The sequence below is a fragment of the Sinocyclocheilus rhinocerous genome, unplaced genomic scaffold, assembly GCF_001515625.1.
Source record: "Sinocyclocheilus rhinocerous isolate Xijiao unplaced genomic scaffold, SAMN03320098_v1.1 scaffold769, whole genome shotgun sequence".
Lineage (NCBI taxonomy): Eukaryota > Metazoa > Chordata > Actinopteri > Cypriniformes > Cyprinidae > Sinocyclocheilus > Sinocyclocheilus rhinocerous.
The window spans coordinates 408,280-424,285 of record NW_015636562.1 but is presented as its reverse complement, the minus strand read 5'-3'; the positions used below and the strand labels follow the sequence as shown (position 1 = coordinate 424,285).

The 16,006-nt window shown below is 37.0% G+C and overlaps 2 protein-coding genes across 4 annotated transcripts in view; one reads left to right on the top strand and one right to left on the bottom strand.

Moving 5' to 3' along the window:
* The window catches only part of lgals8a (galectin 8a), a 9,599-nt gene extending 6,116 nt beyond the window's left edge, over positions 1-3,483 (bottom strand). For 2 of the 3 annotated variants that reach the window (XM_016562602.1, XM_016562604.1), the window contains exons 1-3: positions 3,326-3,483; positions 3,029-3,117; positions 576-786 (exon numbers count right to left, since the gene is read on the bottom strand). In XM_016562602.1, the coding sequence (XP_016418088.1) occupies positions 576-786; positions 3,029-3,117; positions 3,326-3,364 (339 nt within the window). In that variant the 5' untranslated portion in view covers positions 3,365-3,483. Of the gene's footprint in view, positions 1-575; positions 787-3,028; positions 3,118-3,198; positions 3,277-3,325 lie in introns of those variants that run through there. The other variant, XM_016562603.1, reaches the window with a different exon arrangement.
* A 1,334-nt stretch (positions 3,484-4,817) lies between these two features.
* On the top strand, positions 4,818-14,911 carry galca (galactosylceramidase a). The gene is made up of 18 exons (XM_016562558.1): positions 4,818-4,848; positions 4,937-5,222; positions 5,315-5,383; positions 5,471-5,534; positions 7,050-7,163; positions 7,271-7,410; positions 7,508-7,546; positions 7,627-7,754; positions 8,304-8,459; positions 8,545-8,669; positions 10,113-10,240; positions 10,336-10,425; positions 10,522-10,611; positions 10,701-10,845; positions 10,929-11,109; positions 11,271-11,434; positions 13,990-14,066; positions 14,151-14,911. The coding sequence occupies exons 2-18, from the start codon at positions 5,058-5,060 to the stop codon at positions 14,292-14,294; spliced, it is 2,019 nt and encodes a 672-aa protein (XP_016418044.1). The 5' UTR covers positions 4,818-4,848; positions 4,937-5,057; the 3' UTR covers positions 14,295-14,911.
* The last annotated feature ends 1,095 nt before the right edge of the window (positions 14,912-16,006 follow it).

Here is a 16,006-nt window from a genome sequence, read left to right as displayed (position 1 = left end):
ACATATATGTCCCTTTAGGGGCTTCTAGGAATTTTGCATTTTGGATCATTTTTTGGAAATAATTGGTCAAGACACGATTCAAGACCAAGCTTATTACAGAGTTAAACTCCTTCGCATCCTTGGGATGAAATATTGGTTAGGTACAAAAGCAGCAGTATTTCAAATGCATCTATTTCATCTGCAAAAAAAAAAAAAAGAACAAATGCAATATCTGCTTTTGCTCGCATGGATCTCTGTACCACTATGAAGTTTTTTTTTTTTTTGATTCCTCCCCCAACTGCAGCAGCCTACTCTCTTCTACATTCAAGGCAAGGCATGTGGCATCTCAAACAAGTCAACTGTTTGTATCTACAGAGCCACCGTGTTTACACTTTTGGGGGCAGCTTGCTTGCTGCATATTAAGGAGAAATTATTTCAACATCCAAAAATGACACGCTTCACCTTTAACTTTCGAAAACCAGCTAACATAAAGTCACTTATCTTGTATCATTTTAAGCAAGAGAATGAGATTAAAGTTGGCATCATATGGCAACAGAGATAGATGCCAAACTGATGGAACTCAAGTTGTTTATAACCTTGAACAAATCTTTCTGCACGAGTATGATGATCTCAAAGGCAGCTCCGTGTTTGAAGGGCATCAGGTAGTGGATCTCCTCTTTGCCCCAGCGCTCCTTCTGCAGTGTGTTACAGATGATGTAGGGAGACCGCTTGAAGCGAGGATTAAAATGAAAGGCCACGTCTGCCCGAGGCTTCATGCTGCTCCCGCAGGTCAGGTCAACCTGAAATCTACAAGACATTTTACTGTTTATCACTGTCTGGACTGGCTGTGGACACAATTTAAATGTGCTATAAATACATAGCAGGCTGTTTCTTCAACTTGCACTAACTAACAAATTTCATCTTTATCGTTTTTGTTATATGGTTGCTAACCATCTTGCAATTTTTCGTCATGCCATCATTATTTATTTTTGCAACTTTTAAAATAAGTTTAAAACTTTAAAAAGGTTACAGGCAGTTTTTTTTGTCCCTTATCCATGAATGATCTAACAAAGAATGAAATAAACTTAATTTGTGTGTGTGTAAATTATTTACACTTCTCACAAATGTTTACTGTCCCACAGTTGTTTTGCAATTTTCAACATGACCAACAATTTGAACAAGCATTTTACAAAGAGTATTTTGTTTGGTTAACACAGAGACAACAGCATTAAAGAGGAGCATGCTGGAGATGAGATATCAGACATATATTGCATGAAGAAAAGAACATTTTGTTTGTTAATAATAATAATACATATTTTAATGTATATCTTTAAGTCATGCAAAAAGTGGAAAGTTAATTAATTAATATAAACATAATAATATACATTAATTGTCTATATTTAAGATACATAAAATGTTAGCCATGATTTAGGCAAAAGAGACATTTTATTCCAAAAGTGTTTAAATGTTAACAAACATGAAAAAAAAAAAACTTGAATATGTATCATTTGAGATGGATAAATTGTAAATTTGTTGCTTTAATCATGTTCCAAAAAGAAAAGACGATTCTGGTGATGCATTTATGTGTACAGTAAAACACTTATTTAATTAATAATCAATGTAATTTTTTTTTTATTACTACTAATGGGTATGCAAATAGTGTTTTAAGGGCCAAAACTGGCCATAAAGAAAGTCTGGTGCTTCTATCATCTTTTAATTCTATTGATATAATATTTCCTGCTTGAGTAATGTCTGCATGTTTATGTAAGGCTGAAATTGGCTTGTTATTGAAATGATTTCTTCCGCTTCCCATGATCATGATCCCTTCCTTGAACCAACACGGAGTTGACTTGAGCCAAATAATGACACTATTGTCTTTTAAAGCTGCTTTACAGCAGAATCTGTCTCATGTTTGCGTAACTGATTCTGATGTTTTGCTGTTTATCTCCGTGACCTGTATTGTTTAAAGCGCTATAGAAATAAGGGTTACTTGACCTCACATGTTACAGTGGGACTGCAGTGACATTTGTGACCCTGGAGCACAAAACCAGTCATAAGTAGCACGGGTATATTTGTAGCAATAGCCAAAAATACATTGTATGGGTCAAAATGATTGATTTTTCTTTTATGCCAAAAATCATTAGGAGATCATGTTCAATGAAGATATTTTGTAAATTTCCTACCGTAAATATATCAAAACTTAATATTTGATTAGTAATATGCATTGCTAAGAAAGGCGATTTTCTCAATATTTTCATTTGTTTTGCATCCTCAGATTCCAGATTTTCAAATAGTCGTATCTATGGTCCTATCCTAACAAACCACACATCAATGGAAAGCTTATTTATTCAGTTTCAGATGATGTATAAATCTCAATTTAAAAAAATTGACCCTTATGACCTATTTTTGGGGTCCAGGGTCACATTTAAGTAGTGTTGCTTTCGTCAACGAAAATTATGACTAAATATTGTCGTCAACGAACCTTTATCACGTGACGAAAATGAGACAAGATGCAACGTAAATGCTGGTCATGTGACGATGACTATAATTAAATGTATAATTCAATATTGTTGACGAATAAAAACGAGACTAAATGTGGTTTACAAAATAAAAACTATGCTAAAATGTCTCTTCATTTTCGTTGACCAAAACGAGACGAAACGAAATGTTATAACGTTATAATTAAAATTTTTAAAAAGCTTATAAAATATAATTTTTTTATGGAATTTGACAAAAGATGACATACTTTTAATAAAGTTAGAGGAGTCAAATATCACCTCGTAATGGGAAGGCTACTTTTTGATAAAATTTTGGATAATTGTTTAGAAGGTGCTCCTAAAATTTTGAACGTGCTCCTAAATGTCTGACTAAAATAAGACTAAAATGCTCAGACTTTTAGTTGACTGAAACTTGACTAGACTAAAAAGAGTATGAACGTGACTAAAACTAATAAAAACTAAAATGACAGCTTCACACAAAGACTAGACTAAAACTAAAATTAAAACAGGCAAATTGGTTTGAAACCAATTCAAACCTTTGAATCGCTCACCTGTCAGAATCACTGGGAACACTGCCCTGAATGAGCACCATCTCTCCGGGTTGAAGTCCGCCCAGGATGGTACCAGCATAAGGAACCGTCTACGGGCAGAAATTAAAATCATGAGACACACTGACTTCAGTATGCCCTGCCTTATAGGTCTACAAGATATAACCACTTACGCGTTCATCCCTGCAAAACAGATCAAGCATTAACAGATAAACAGATGAAGTCTAAATTAAACTTGTCAGTCTATGTACTAGAAGCCACTGACCCATTAGCAAAAAGTGTAAGTAGAATAAATCTTACTGGATTCATTATTGTTTGTTTCGGGTTTGCGACAGACATATTGGCGGTGCTGTTCAGAAAGTCTTTTTATATGCTGTTATTACGAGTTAATCACCAGTTCAGGAAGAAAATATAAACGCACTTTCACTTCCGCATGTGAGAATGACGCATTCAGTAATATGAGCGCGACGCGTTCAGTGACCAATCAAATTCGACATGAGCGCGGCGCGTTTAGTGACCGCGACGCGTTCAGTGACCAATCAAATTCGACATGAGCGCGGCGCGTTTAGTGACCGCGACGCGTTCAGTGACCAATCAAATTCGACATGAGCGCGGCGCGTGTAGTGACCAATCATTTGCTATTTGAGCACGATACGTTCAGTGGACTAACTAGGGGCGGTCTCAGAGCGCCATATATTTACTGAACTATCACGGCGCTATTTCTGTAGTGATGTTTTATACTATTTTTCATTATTTGTATGGGTGCCGGCGCATATTGGTATCCAAGGAAATGAAACTGCAGATAAAGAAGCAAAAGAAGCAGTCAAAAACAACGACATTAACTTAATTGTTAATCTAAGTAAGAATGAAATCAAGAGTATTATTAAGAAAAGAGGAATCAGTGGAACACGTTATGATGATATGTACAGCATATGAAAGAGAAAGGGATCGACTTAAAGATGAATTACAATCCTTAGGAGTTAAAGAATTTTCATTAAGTAGTATTCTGAATGATGGTCCAAATGCAGGAAAACAAATAAGTGCAATCATGAGATTTCTTAAGAATTGTGGAATAATGAACAGAATTTAAGATTTAGGTGAGAAATGGTACGTTCTCTTCACACTCCATCACAGTAGGTGGCGGTATGCACCTATGAAGTTGGTTCGCAACCCGCCATAAAACCAAAAGAAGAAGAAGATCCTTTCAGACAGATACTGTTATAACCAGGATTCGTATAGGACACTCTAACCTTAATTATTCATTGCATATAATAGGAAAAAGTGAGTCAGATAGCTGCAGTTACTGTGGAATAACAGAAACAGTTGAACATCTGCTTTTACATTGTGAGGCATATAATAGACAAAGAAAGCAACTTCTTGAAAAACGAAGAGATATGGAAATCAATGACATTTCAGTTATGAATATATTTCAGAATGCACAGAAACATCTAAGGGTTTATGGTTTTCTTCTAAAATATCTGAGAGATACAGATTTGATTAGAAGAATTTACCGGTAGTTATTTTATTTTTTTAAAGTTTTTTTTATTAGTATATGATATATTCGTTCATCGAGGCCTCACACTCCATCCCAGTAGGTGGCGGAAATGCACCTTAAGCTGGTTTGCCAACCGCCATTTTTTATTAGTAGTATATAATATATTCGTTCAGCGAGGCCTCACACTCCATCCCAGTAAGTGGCGGAAATGCACCTTAAGCTGGTTTGGCAACCGCCATTAAACACAAAAGAAGAAGAAGAAGACGACTATTTTTCATTCGAAGATGGAAGATATCTTTAGCAGGAATGAGACAAATGCAGTGAATACGTAATACAAATTAAATAATATTTGTCCATGTTTGCATGCGTAGTCCTTGAATTAATGATATCACTTTTTACCCCTTTCATGTATAAAGAAGAGAGGATTTTCTCTTACAGTGACAGATTAATATGGGTTTCACGTGAAGTTGAATCGGAGCACATGACACGGAAGTCACGTTAACGTTATCTGCACATTCTAAACGTTCCTCGTGACAAATGTCATCAGTCGTTCATACAAACGCCCATCTAAACATGCTAACACACAATCTGCTGTTCACCATCTCCTGCTTGCTCGGGTGCTCTGCTGAGTTTTATGTTATAGATGATCGGATTGGATTAGGGAGAGAATTTGATGGAATAGGTGGATTAAGTGGAGGAGGAGTAAATTATGCTAACTTTTTAAATGTTACTATTTGCATACTGTCAAAAGTTGTGTCGGTGGTTGCGGGTGACTAACTTGCTTTCGTTCTCAGGCCACTTCACGACTTCTTGTCAACTATGAAGAACCGTATCGGAGTCATATACTGGATTTCTTGTTCAAGGTATTGGGTCACAAGTGTGGCTTTTAATTATGGACATGCATTGAATAACCGGGTGTGTTGTTATAATGCGGGTTTGTTTTTATTCAGCCCAACTTTGGAGCTTCATTGCACATCCTAAAAGTAGAAATAGGAGGCGATGCTCAAACCACAGGTAATGCGAAGTGTCTTTCTTTCTTTGTTTCTCTTTCTATACTGTCTGTCTATCTTGTCTGCATCTATTCATATATTTAATAATACATTAAAATGCAATTAATACATTCAATACACCCCTTCTACGATGAGCATGTTTTTGAATTAATAACATTTAATTCAGATGGAGCATAAAGTAAAAAAAAAAAAAAGTCTCATTCAAAGAAAAACTTCATCAAAATAAAGATATGATTTAAAAGATTACGTAGTATTTCAAAGAAAACAATAGTTTAACAAAACCTGTTCACTGGTTCTTTAAAAAACTTTTTTTCCGGAATCATTGTCACATGGTGTGAGTCATGTGATACAAACATGCTGACAAAAAAACAAACAAAAACAGGAAATGATATTATAAAGATATTACATATAAAACAGATTATTTGACCTTTTAATGACAAGGCAAGGTTAATTCAGATTGTAAAATTCCATGTGATGTGACTCCCCAAAAACATAAAATGAAATAATAATTAATAATTGCAAAATAATTGTTTTACTTAAAAATGTTAAAAAATAATAATAATAATACATTAGATGTGTACACTTTTTAAAGTGTCTATTTACAGGAAGTGCAAATAGCTTTGTGGGCAAAGGCGTTCTACATTAACTCCACCTTAACTTACAAAAGAAGCCCATCCGGTAACAGGAGCAGGAGGAAAAAAAGAAAATGAAAAAAATATTCTAAAAATGGAAATACAACATGTGCATAAACATTCAAAACTGTCTCTCGTTTTCCAGAACTTCAAGGATTCTTTACTGATAAGCAGGTTCAGTATGGTTAGGGTTAGGAGTGGGTGTAGGAGTGGGCTTTAGGGTTTCATATGCACTGAATATGTTGCTATTATTGCATTGAACTACAGTACACTGAGGTACAAATTGTATTTAACACTATTTACACTTAAGGGCAAAGAAAATATGCTGTTTTCACTAAAAATACCCTCTGCTTTATGTATGACTTTTAAAAAGATTTTTTCCCCCGTATATGTATTTTGGACAGTCTTAATCTGTGTTCATACTGACATTGATTCAATTACTTGAGGTCGCAAGTCTCTGAGTGGTTTTCTAGTAGGTGGTCTGCCAGTAGCTCTGCCACATTATCTAAATGTATCAGGTGGTGGACCATTGGTAGTAGCCAATCATTTGCGTAAAGTTGAGCTCCGTCCAAATATGAAACATTGCCAATGTTGCAGGAGATTGCCAACTCATAGAAAAGGAAAAAAAAGCAAAAAACTAGCAGTGTCAACCCATTTTTATAGCAGTGTGGGAGTTATTAATGCAAAATAAAACATTAAAATAGAAAAATACAAACAAATATAATGTAAAAACATTTTTCTATTAAGATTAAAAACATTTTAGACTGAAACAAACTGTTGTAAAGTGACCAGTCTCAGCAATTTACATTTCCCAGAAACAAAATGTATTAACTTTATGTTTGGGTTGCTACAGGTTACTAAAGGTTATTTACTTGTCTGTTTGACAGATGGCACAGAACCCTCTCACATGCACAGTAAGGATGAAGGCAATTTTTTCCGTGGATATGAGTGGTGGCTTATGAAAGAAGCCAAGAAGAGAAATCCAAACATCAAGCTGATTGGTAATTGGTTTGTTCCACACTCCATTGGCCATTTATATACTGAAAGACAGAAATAATATAGAGACGATGACAGATATTTGACTTGATTCAAAGCTTTGATTTTGAAGGTCTTCCCTGGGCATTTCCGGGATGGGTTGGAGAAGGAACCCAATGGCCTTACTTCTTTCCAAATGTTACTGCCGACTATGTTGTTACATGGATCTACGGAGCAAAGCAGCATCATAACCTTGAAATTGATTATATTGGGGTATGTATGCACTAGCTAATAGTGCAAATAATTATGATGGTATGATGTTTTAGAGGGAAACTTTATTTGAACTTCTCTTTTTGATCTTTTTTTTCAGATATGGAATGAAAAAAAATATGATCCAGTATACATCAAGGTAAAAAAAAAAATTAGAGTAAATTCTGTAACAGCCTAACTGAATTGGCAATAAGATGTGTCTGTCTGTCATTTACCCAGGTGCTGAGAGATACTTTGGACCGAGTTGGTTATACAAATGTCGGCATCATTGCTGCAGATGGAGACTGGTCCATTGCAGCTGCCATGCTGGAGGATCCATATCTGAATGATGCTGTTGAGGTGATAGGGTAAGCAGTTTGCTTTCTTTGCCCTTAAAACCCATATAATTGACCAACTAGCTGAGCTATTAAAGGGTTAGTTTGTTAACAGGAGCAAAGGAAGCAAAGTTTCCTTACTTTTGCAAAGGAAAACCAGTCTCCTCTTGGCTTATATCGAAATCCTCCGACATTCTTCTTTACAAATCCTCGTTTTGTACTTCTAATTAGTGACCATTGTTTTGTTTTGATCTCTCCCCTGCGCTTCTGCGTTCGTCACTTCTGAGCTGCGCATGCGCAACACTGAACTCATACGTCATCCGCCCGGCGCTGCTTCAGTGTACATTTAACTGTACATTTAGTTTTATTTAACTTCTTTTGGACTGATGCACTGCAACACCCGCTGAGTGCCATGAAACAGCTTGAAAGATCAAAGACAATTTTTTATATAACTCCGACTGGATTCGTCTGAAAAAGTCATATACATCTAGGATGACTTGAGGGTGAGTAATTTGTGGGCAAATTTTCATTTTTGGGTGAACTAACCCTTTAAGTATTGTTAAGAGTTTAAAGTCTTTACAGTGTCCACTACCCAGGCACCAAAACAGTGAAGGAAGCTCTGTTAACAGAGAAGAAGCTTTGGTCCTCTGAAGATTACAGCACCTTCGATGACGACATCGGTGCCGGATGCTGGGCTCGTATCTTAAACCAGAACTACGTGAACGGCAGAATGACCTCGTGAGCTGTTTACAGACACCTGTCACTTTCTCTGCAATATACATACTTGTGCTAGTGTGCTCAGAGTAGGACTGCTTTGTTTCAGGACTATATCCTGGAATTTGATAGCAAGTTACTATGAGAATCTGTCCTTTGGTGGAGATGGGCTGATGACAGCTGATGAGCCCTGGAGTGGACATTATGTAGTGGAATCTCCAATATGGATGACTGGTAACATGTTCCTAACAGTCTGGCCAGTTTTGGGGTCAACCTTTCAAAGCTTCTATTTCAGTTTTTAGATTTTCTGAATTGCCCTACTGTTTTCAGATCATGTTAAAGGGGTCATAGGATGCTACATGCACTTTTACAAGTTGTTTGTACTGAAATGTGTGTTGGCAGTGTGTGTACACAACCACCCTATAATGATAAAAATCCACCCAGTGTTTTTTTTTAACCTACATTGTTTCACCGCCGGAGCAGATATAGACAAGAATGACTCCTGAGCGATTGAGGTGTTCTGTTGTTGGATGTAATAATGAACATAGCAGTCGTCATTTACTCCCGACATCTGAGCCGCTGAAAACGCAGTGGATTACGTTTGTTTTTGAAGGGAATGCGCCCCCGATCTACCTAAAAAACAGACAAAAAAGTCTGAATTTTATTAACTATGTTCGAGCGAATCATTCGTGATCCAGCCTCATCTACAGAAGAAGTGAGTATAATGTTTTGTAATGAATCTTTGCAAATCGCCTTTCCTAATAATGTGCTAATTAGCAAGTTTCACGATGAATGCGGCTAAAGTAAACCGTCTCTCATCTGTGAGAGCAGCTCGGAAGAGAGGGGCGGGGCCAGGAGAGCTCATTAACATTTAAAGGAAAATGCTACAAAACGGCTTGCTCTGAAAAGAGCTGTTTTTGACAGGCTAAAAAAGGTGTTTTTACACTACCATTGAGAAATTTTAACCAAACTATGTTACAGACTTTTCATTAAGACCCTAAAGAATCATATCAACTTGTGGAAAATGGGCATCCGATGACCCTTTTAAGATCATGCCTGGCAAAAAGTACTATTTTTCTTGATATACCAATTGCCAGGTATACAGGATTGTTGGCATGCCTTTTTTAGGCATCTAAATTACTGCCTCTTACCATCTCTGAATTAAATAGACTTTTATTAATTTCTTTAAACATTTTAAAGGAATAGTTCACCCCAAAACGAGAATTCTGTCTCCATTTACTCACCCTCATATCATTCCAAACGCGTAAGACTTTGTTCGTCTTCAAAACACAAATGAAGAAGTTCTTATTGAAACAAGAAATCTTATTGATATTTCTTTCCCTTCATTTAAAGTCCATTCTGACAAATCATTCAAGCTTCAAAAAGCATGAATTAAGCTGTTTAATACAAGCCTTCTTAAGAGATGCATTTGTTTTATATGATGAATACATTTAATTTAGGCTTTTTATTCACGCATAAAGATTGATCAATGCAAATACATCAAGCATATTAAATATGGTAAATGGTACCTCAACCATACATTCTTGATGGGTGAACAAACCTTATTGGTTCTCACGTGTCAAGCAAGCATGCTGGAATGAGAATGGTTGTTGTAGCCAATGAGCGAATGCAAGTTATTTCATGAGTGTTGATAAATTGTATTTCTTTTTCCTGCAGCACACACTACTCAATTTACACAGCCAGGCTGGTTTTATCTGCAGACTGTTGGGAATCTCACTCATGGAGGAAGTTATGTGGCTTTAACAGACCGTAAAGGGAACCTCACAGTTGTTATTCAAACCATGGTGGGTGCTTAGTTCTTATGTCTTGTGAATGTCACAAGTTTTAGTGAATCATTGATTTTGATCTCTATGCTTATTATGAACTCTCCTCTTTATAGACACACAATCACTCTCAATGCATTCGACCTCCTCTACCGCACTTTGACGTCTCCCCTCAGATAGCCACATTTCAGCTCAAAGGTTCTTTTGTAAGTGCAGTTCTGTCTGTACTTGATATTTCTATCTATTTATTTCTTAACCTTAAGGCTTAATATTATCTTGCTTGTGCTTTAATCTTTTTTCAGGCACATCTCACTGACCTTCAAGTGTGGTACTCAAAATTGGATTTTGAGACCAAAAAAGATACACTGTTTCAGCGGAGCAGTCCTATTAAGGTATTTTTCAATCAGTTCACTACATATTTCATGTCTCTACACACTGTGGAATGAATAGGCAGTAAAGGAACCTTCCCGTTTCCACACAGGTCTATAATGGTTCATTCACTTTAAAACTAGATGTCGATGAGGTTTACACAATCACAACAGTCAACACTGGACAAAGAGGGGCCTACCCAGAGCCCCCCAAATCCCGTCCATTTCCAAAGAATTACACTGATGACTTCACTATCGGTAATGGATATTAGTGTCAACAGGAAACTATTGGAAGCACTGACTCAACTGATGTTCATAACAGCATTCCTTCTCGTTCTCAGATAACCCTCCATTCTCTGAGGCCCCATATTTTGCTGATCAAACCGGTGTGTTTGAGTACTTCAGAAATAGCACAGATAATGGTTCGCATGCCTTTACCTTACGGCAGGTGGTCACCGAACGGCCGGTCACCTGGGCTAGAGATGCCGACCAGACCATCAGCATCATAGGGGACTACAGCTGGTATGTTTGTCCTCAGTATTGTGATATTTCCTGTGCCAGCAATATATGGGAGAACGTACATTTTGCAGAGATGTTTGAATCAATACTGCAGTATTACAGTAAATGGCATTCTGTCTCACAATTAATCGCATGTAACCAAAATTCACTACTTGTCAAACTAGGACAGACCTCAATGTGTCCTGTGACGTCCTAATTGAAACTCCCGTCACTGGAGGCGTGTTCCTGGCGGCCCGGATTGATCAAGGTGGAGAGTCCGTCAGAGAAGCAAAGGGTGTCTTTTATTGGATTTATGCAAATGGGACCTATAAAGTGACAAATGATATAGGTAACCATTTTATATTTCTGTTTCTTTGAAAACAGTTTGTTCATGTTTAGTTATATCATTATAAACAGGTAAAATACTACAGAAGCTAAAACAAAAATATCAGACATAAACTAGATCAGGGGTCACCAACCTTGATCCTGGAGGGCCGGGGTCCAGCACAACTGCCTGGAAGTTTCAAGTATACCTAGTGAGACCTTTATTAGTCGGTTCAGGTGTGTTTAATTAGGGTTGGAGCTAAACTCTGCAGGCCCTCCAGGACCGAGTCTGTCTGGTGGCCCCTGAACTAGATTATCAAAATCACAGCTTTGGGGCCGTTTACACGACAACGTTTTTAGCCAAAAACGGGAAACTTTTTATGCGTTTTGCCTGTTCGTGATCACGACAGTCAACACTGGACAAAGAGGCTCCTACCCAGAGCCCCCCAAATCCCGCCCTTTTCCAAAGAATTACTCTGATGACTTCACTGTCGGTAATGAATATTAGTGTCAACAGGAAACTACTGGAAACATTGACTCAACTGATGTTCATGGAAACATTACTTTTCATTCTCAGATAACCCTCCATTCTCCGAGGCCCCGTATTTTGCTGATCAAACCGGTGTGTTTGAGTACTTCAGAAATAGCACAGATAATGGTTCGCATGCCTTTACCTTACGGCAGGTGGTCACCGAACGGCCGGTCACCTGGGCTAGAGATGCCGACCAGACCATCAGCATCATAGGGGACTACAGCTGGTATGTTTGTCCTCAGTATTGTGATATTTCCTGTGCCAGCAATATATGGGAGAACGTACATTTTGCAGAGATGTTTGAATCAATACTGCAGTATTACAGTAAATGGCATTCTGTCTCACAATTAATCGCATGTAACCAAAATTCACTACTTGTCAAACTAGGACAGACCTCAATGTGTCCTGTGACGTCCTAATTGAAACTCCCGTCACTGGAGGCGTGTTCCTGGCGGCCCGGATTGATCAAGGTGGAGAGTCCGTCAGAGAAGCAAAGGGTGTCTTTTATTGGATTTATGCAAATGGGACCTATAAAGTGACAAATGATATAGGTAACCATTTTATATTTCTGTTTCTTTGAAAACAGTTTGTTCATGTTTAGTTATATCATTATAAACAGGTAAAATACTACAGAAGCTAAAACAAAAATATCAGACATAAACTAGATCAGGGGTCACCAACCTTGATCCTGGAGGGCCGGGGTCCAGCACAACTGCCTGGAAGTTTCAAGTATACCTAGTGAGACCTTTATTAGTCGGTTCAGGTGTGTTTAATTAGGGTTGGAGCTAAACTCTGCAGGCCCTCCAGGACCGAGTCTGTCTGGTGGCCCCTGAACTAGATTATCAAAATCACAGCTTTGGGGCCGTTTACACGACAACGTTTTTAGCCAAAAACGGGAAACTTTTTATGCGTTTTGCCTGTTCGTTTACACGACAACTGCGTTTTGGGGACTGAAAACGCATATTTTTGAAAACGAGTTTCAAAGTGCAAGTTTTTGAAAACGGCACCGTTGTCATTTCCATGTAAACACCCAAAACGGGAATCTTTAAAAAAACGGTGACATCATGCGCGTGCGCAGTACGTGTTAGGTATGTAGACATGCGCAGTACGTGCCGATTTTAAAGGCAAGCACGAACAAACATACACAACAATGGCCGGAGTATATGGTACTGTTGTTGCTGCTCAAGAGTTTGCTAACGCTTCTTCAGTAAAGTGTGGATTTACTTCACCAATATATATCATATACACACGGCAACAGGTACTGTTTACTAACAAGGTGACAGCGCCAACTACTGGCCTGGCATACGTAATACAACGTTTTTGACTGTTTTCACGGATATGTGCAAACGCGAATTGTTCTGAAAACGTTATCGTGTATACGTGAAACTTTTTAAAACACAAGGGAAAAACTTTTCAGTTTTTGACCACATCGTTGTCATGTAAACGTAGTAGTTTTAAAAATATTTTCTATCTAATCCTTTTTCTGAGTCATTGAATGCCTTTCAATTTTACAGTAGTCAGGCATTTTAGTTTTAATCCCTGGTTATAAAATAAATAGCTTTTTTCATGCATGGCCTTTTGGACAATCCTATGCGCAATTCTTGCTCCGCGCAGCTGTGCATAACTAGGGTGTCTATGGCAGCCCACTGATATTGTTCAAATGAAGAAATCTGGCACACTGATTTGATAGAATCTGAGCATTCCTGGCGCCTAATTTGTGCTTCTAATAATAACGTTGAACTGACTGACCGGGGCTGGGTTTCCCAAAAGCACCATAAGACTAAAAGCCCCAAAATACTTCAAGCAAAAATGAAGAATGAATGGGTGGGATGTCATTTCGAACTAAACCTGGCCAAGACGGAGTTTGTTTTGGTGCTTTGAAGCTACTCGCCATCTACATGACCATGTAATGGGTATGCGCTGGGCATTTACGGTGCTATATGAAATTCTTTTTTATCTGATTCCAATCTTAATTTTGTTTTAATTTTAGTACATACCTCAATGAACTATTTTTATTGTATTATGACTAATCTTTCTTCACATTAAAGGTGGACAGAGAGTTCTTGCTGAAGGGCTGTCAGGAACAAGGGAAGGTGTATGGTATACCTTAACCCTTAGAGTCAAGGTAACATATACATATATACATTAAATGGTAGCTTTTTAACTATCAATTGTCTTTGTTCTTAAATGGGCATGTTTTGGTCTGCAGGGATATTTTGCCACCGGGATGCTGAATGGCTATCCGCTGTGGAAGAACGCTGTTGTTCTTGAACCCAAGAATGGCTGGACTGCACTAGGAACTCTCTCTTTTGAATATGCACAGTTTGATAATTTTGAAGTGAATGCAGAATAATATCTGCCTACTTCACATCAATCATGTTTACATGATCATTAGATTACACACTTTTGCTGCTTACACACCTTTCAATCGTTTCCTAATGTCTTTTTTAATGCAAAAAAAAACATACTGTGATGGATGTCTTATTTAATTTAATTTGATGATTGGTCTTTTTTACTGATTTTATTTTATTTTTTTACTTTCTCTTTGGGGTTTATGATTAAGGAGTGTAAGTGTGAAGTGTTTATCTTCTTCAAAAAGGGATGCTTTGTGCCAATTACTGTAACTGGGCTGTTTGTGAAAGAAGTGTATGAAAGACAAACTACCAGTTTGGACATATTTGATGGAGTTAATGTTTTATATGAAATTGTTTAATAATAAACAGAACTAAAATTGTGGGAAATATTGAATGAATAGAAATGACTTCTTCAATACTGTTTAAGTGCATAGAGACATTGATTTTTCAAAAAGTATCTTCAACCTAAGACTGCAAATATCATGCATAACTTAAAAAAAAAAAAGATGACTGATTCTTAATGATCTTTAATCATGAATGAGCATTTATCATGTAACAAGCACATACCTGCTCAGTGCTGACTTCCCCTATTTCTGAAATAAAAGCTTACATGCAATACTCTTTCCAATGCTCCTCTTTAAACAATTTGCAAATTAAAGCAGATCATAGAAATAAGATACAGTGATGACACTGGGAATACATTTTAATGACATAAAAATATTACTGAAATGTGTTTTTAGACTCCAGTCCTGGTGCTTCCTGGAGACCCTCACCAAATGAATAGCTCTGAATGATATATTCAGACTTGCACGAACTGTCATAACAATTATTAGGTTTTCTGGATTGTTGGCTGATAAAATTATAAAAATAATGAATTACAAATCAAAGAGAAAACGTATTTACTAAATATGGAGTCAGAAATTACACTCGGAGCTTTGTTAATGGATCAGTGGATTTAAAGAAAAAGAAGAAACTATTATATATTTGTATAAAGGAATATCCACAAAAAACAAACAACAACAACAACAACAACAACAAAAAAACTTACAGGCCACACTTAAATTGCTGCACTAAACATTGCAACATGCATTACACATCTCCAAACTCAATTAAAACAGAAACTATTACATATAATTATTAAGAGTATCCTAAACAATCCTTAAATTAGGTTAGTTGTGAAATATCTTAAAATAAGTCAATTGGGTCTTGTTTTCTGGCTATGAATTTAATTTGACTTACAAAAAAAAAAAATTTTAATGAACATGTCGATTACATTTATTTAAAAACATGTACTTCGTATGACACAATTGTTTTAGGACGCTGTGGAGCCAATAATTAAAATGTTTTAAAAAATATTTTCATAATAATAATAATAATTTAAAAATAGCATAAGCATTTCTTTAAGAAGCGTTGATCGCGAGATTAGCGCGCAGCATGATCTCCATAACAACCAAAAGACAAACATGGCCAACCACAGCGAGAGCCGCACCAGACGAGTCTTTCTCAACAACATCGACTCATATTCGTCCAAATATATCGCCCAGGTAATAGAGACTAACGTTACTAGTCCGTTACATGAATTGCATTAATATCATAAACGGCGTGGTTTAATGTTGCGTTGTTCAGTTCTTGTCCTCATGTGTCGTGGGAGAGTTGCTTAATGATGGAGAGGAGGAGGACAAACACGAACTCTCTTCAGAAGCCACGCGCT

Bases quoted from the DNA above. Each gene is read 5' to 3' on its own strand.
- galca (XM_016562558.1), top strand. From the start codon at position 5,058: ATGTCATCAGTCGTTCATACAAACGCCCATCTAAACATGCTAACACAC. The intron at 7,411-7,507 runs GTATGTATGCAC...CTTTTTTTTCAG, and splicing joins TTGAAATTGATTATATTGGG to ATATGGAATGAAAAAAAATA. The intron at 10,846-10,928 runs GTAATGGATATT...TCTCGTTCTCAG, and splicing joins CACTGATGACTTCACTATCG to ATAACCCTCCATTCTCTGAG.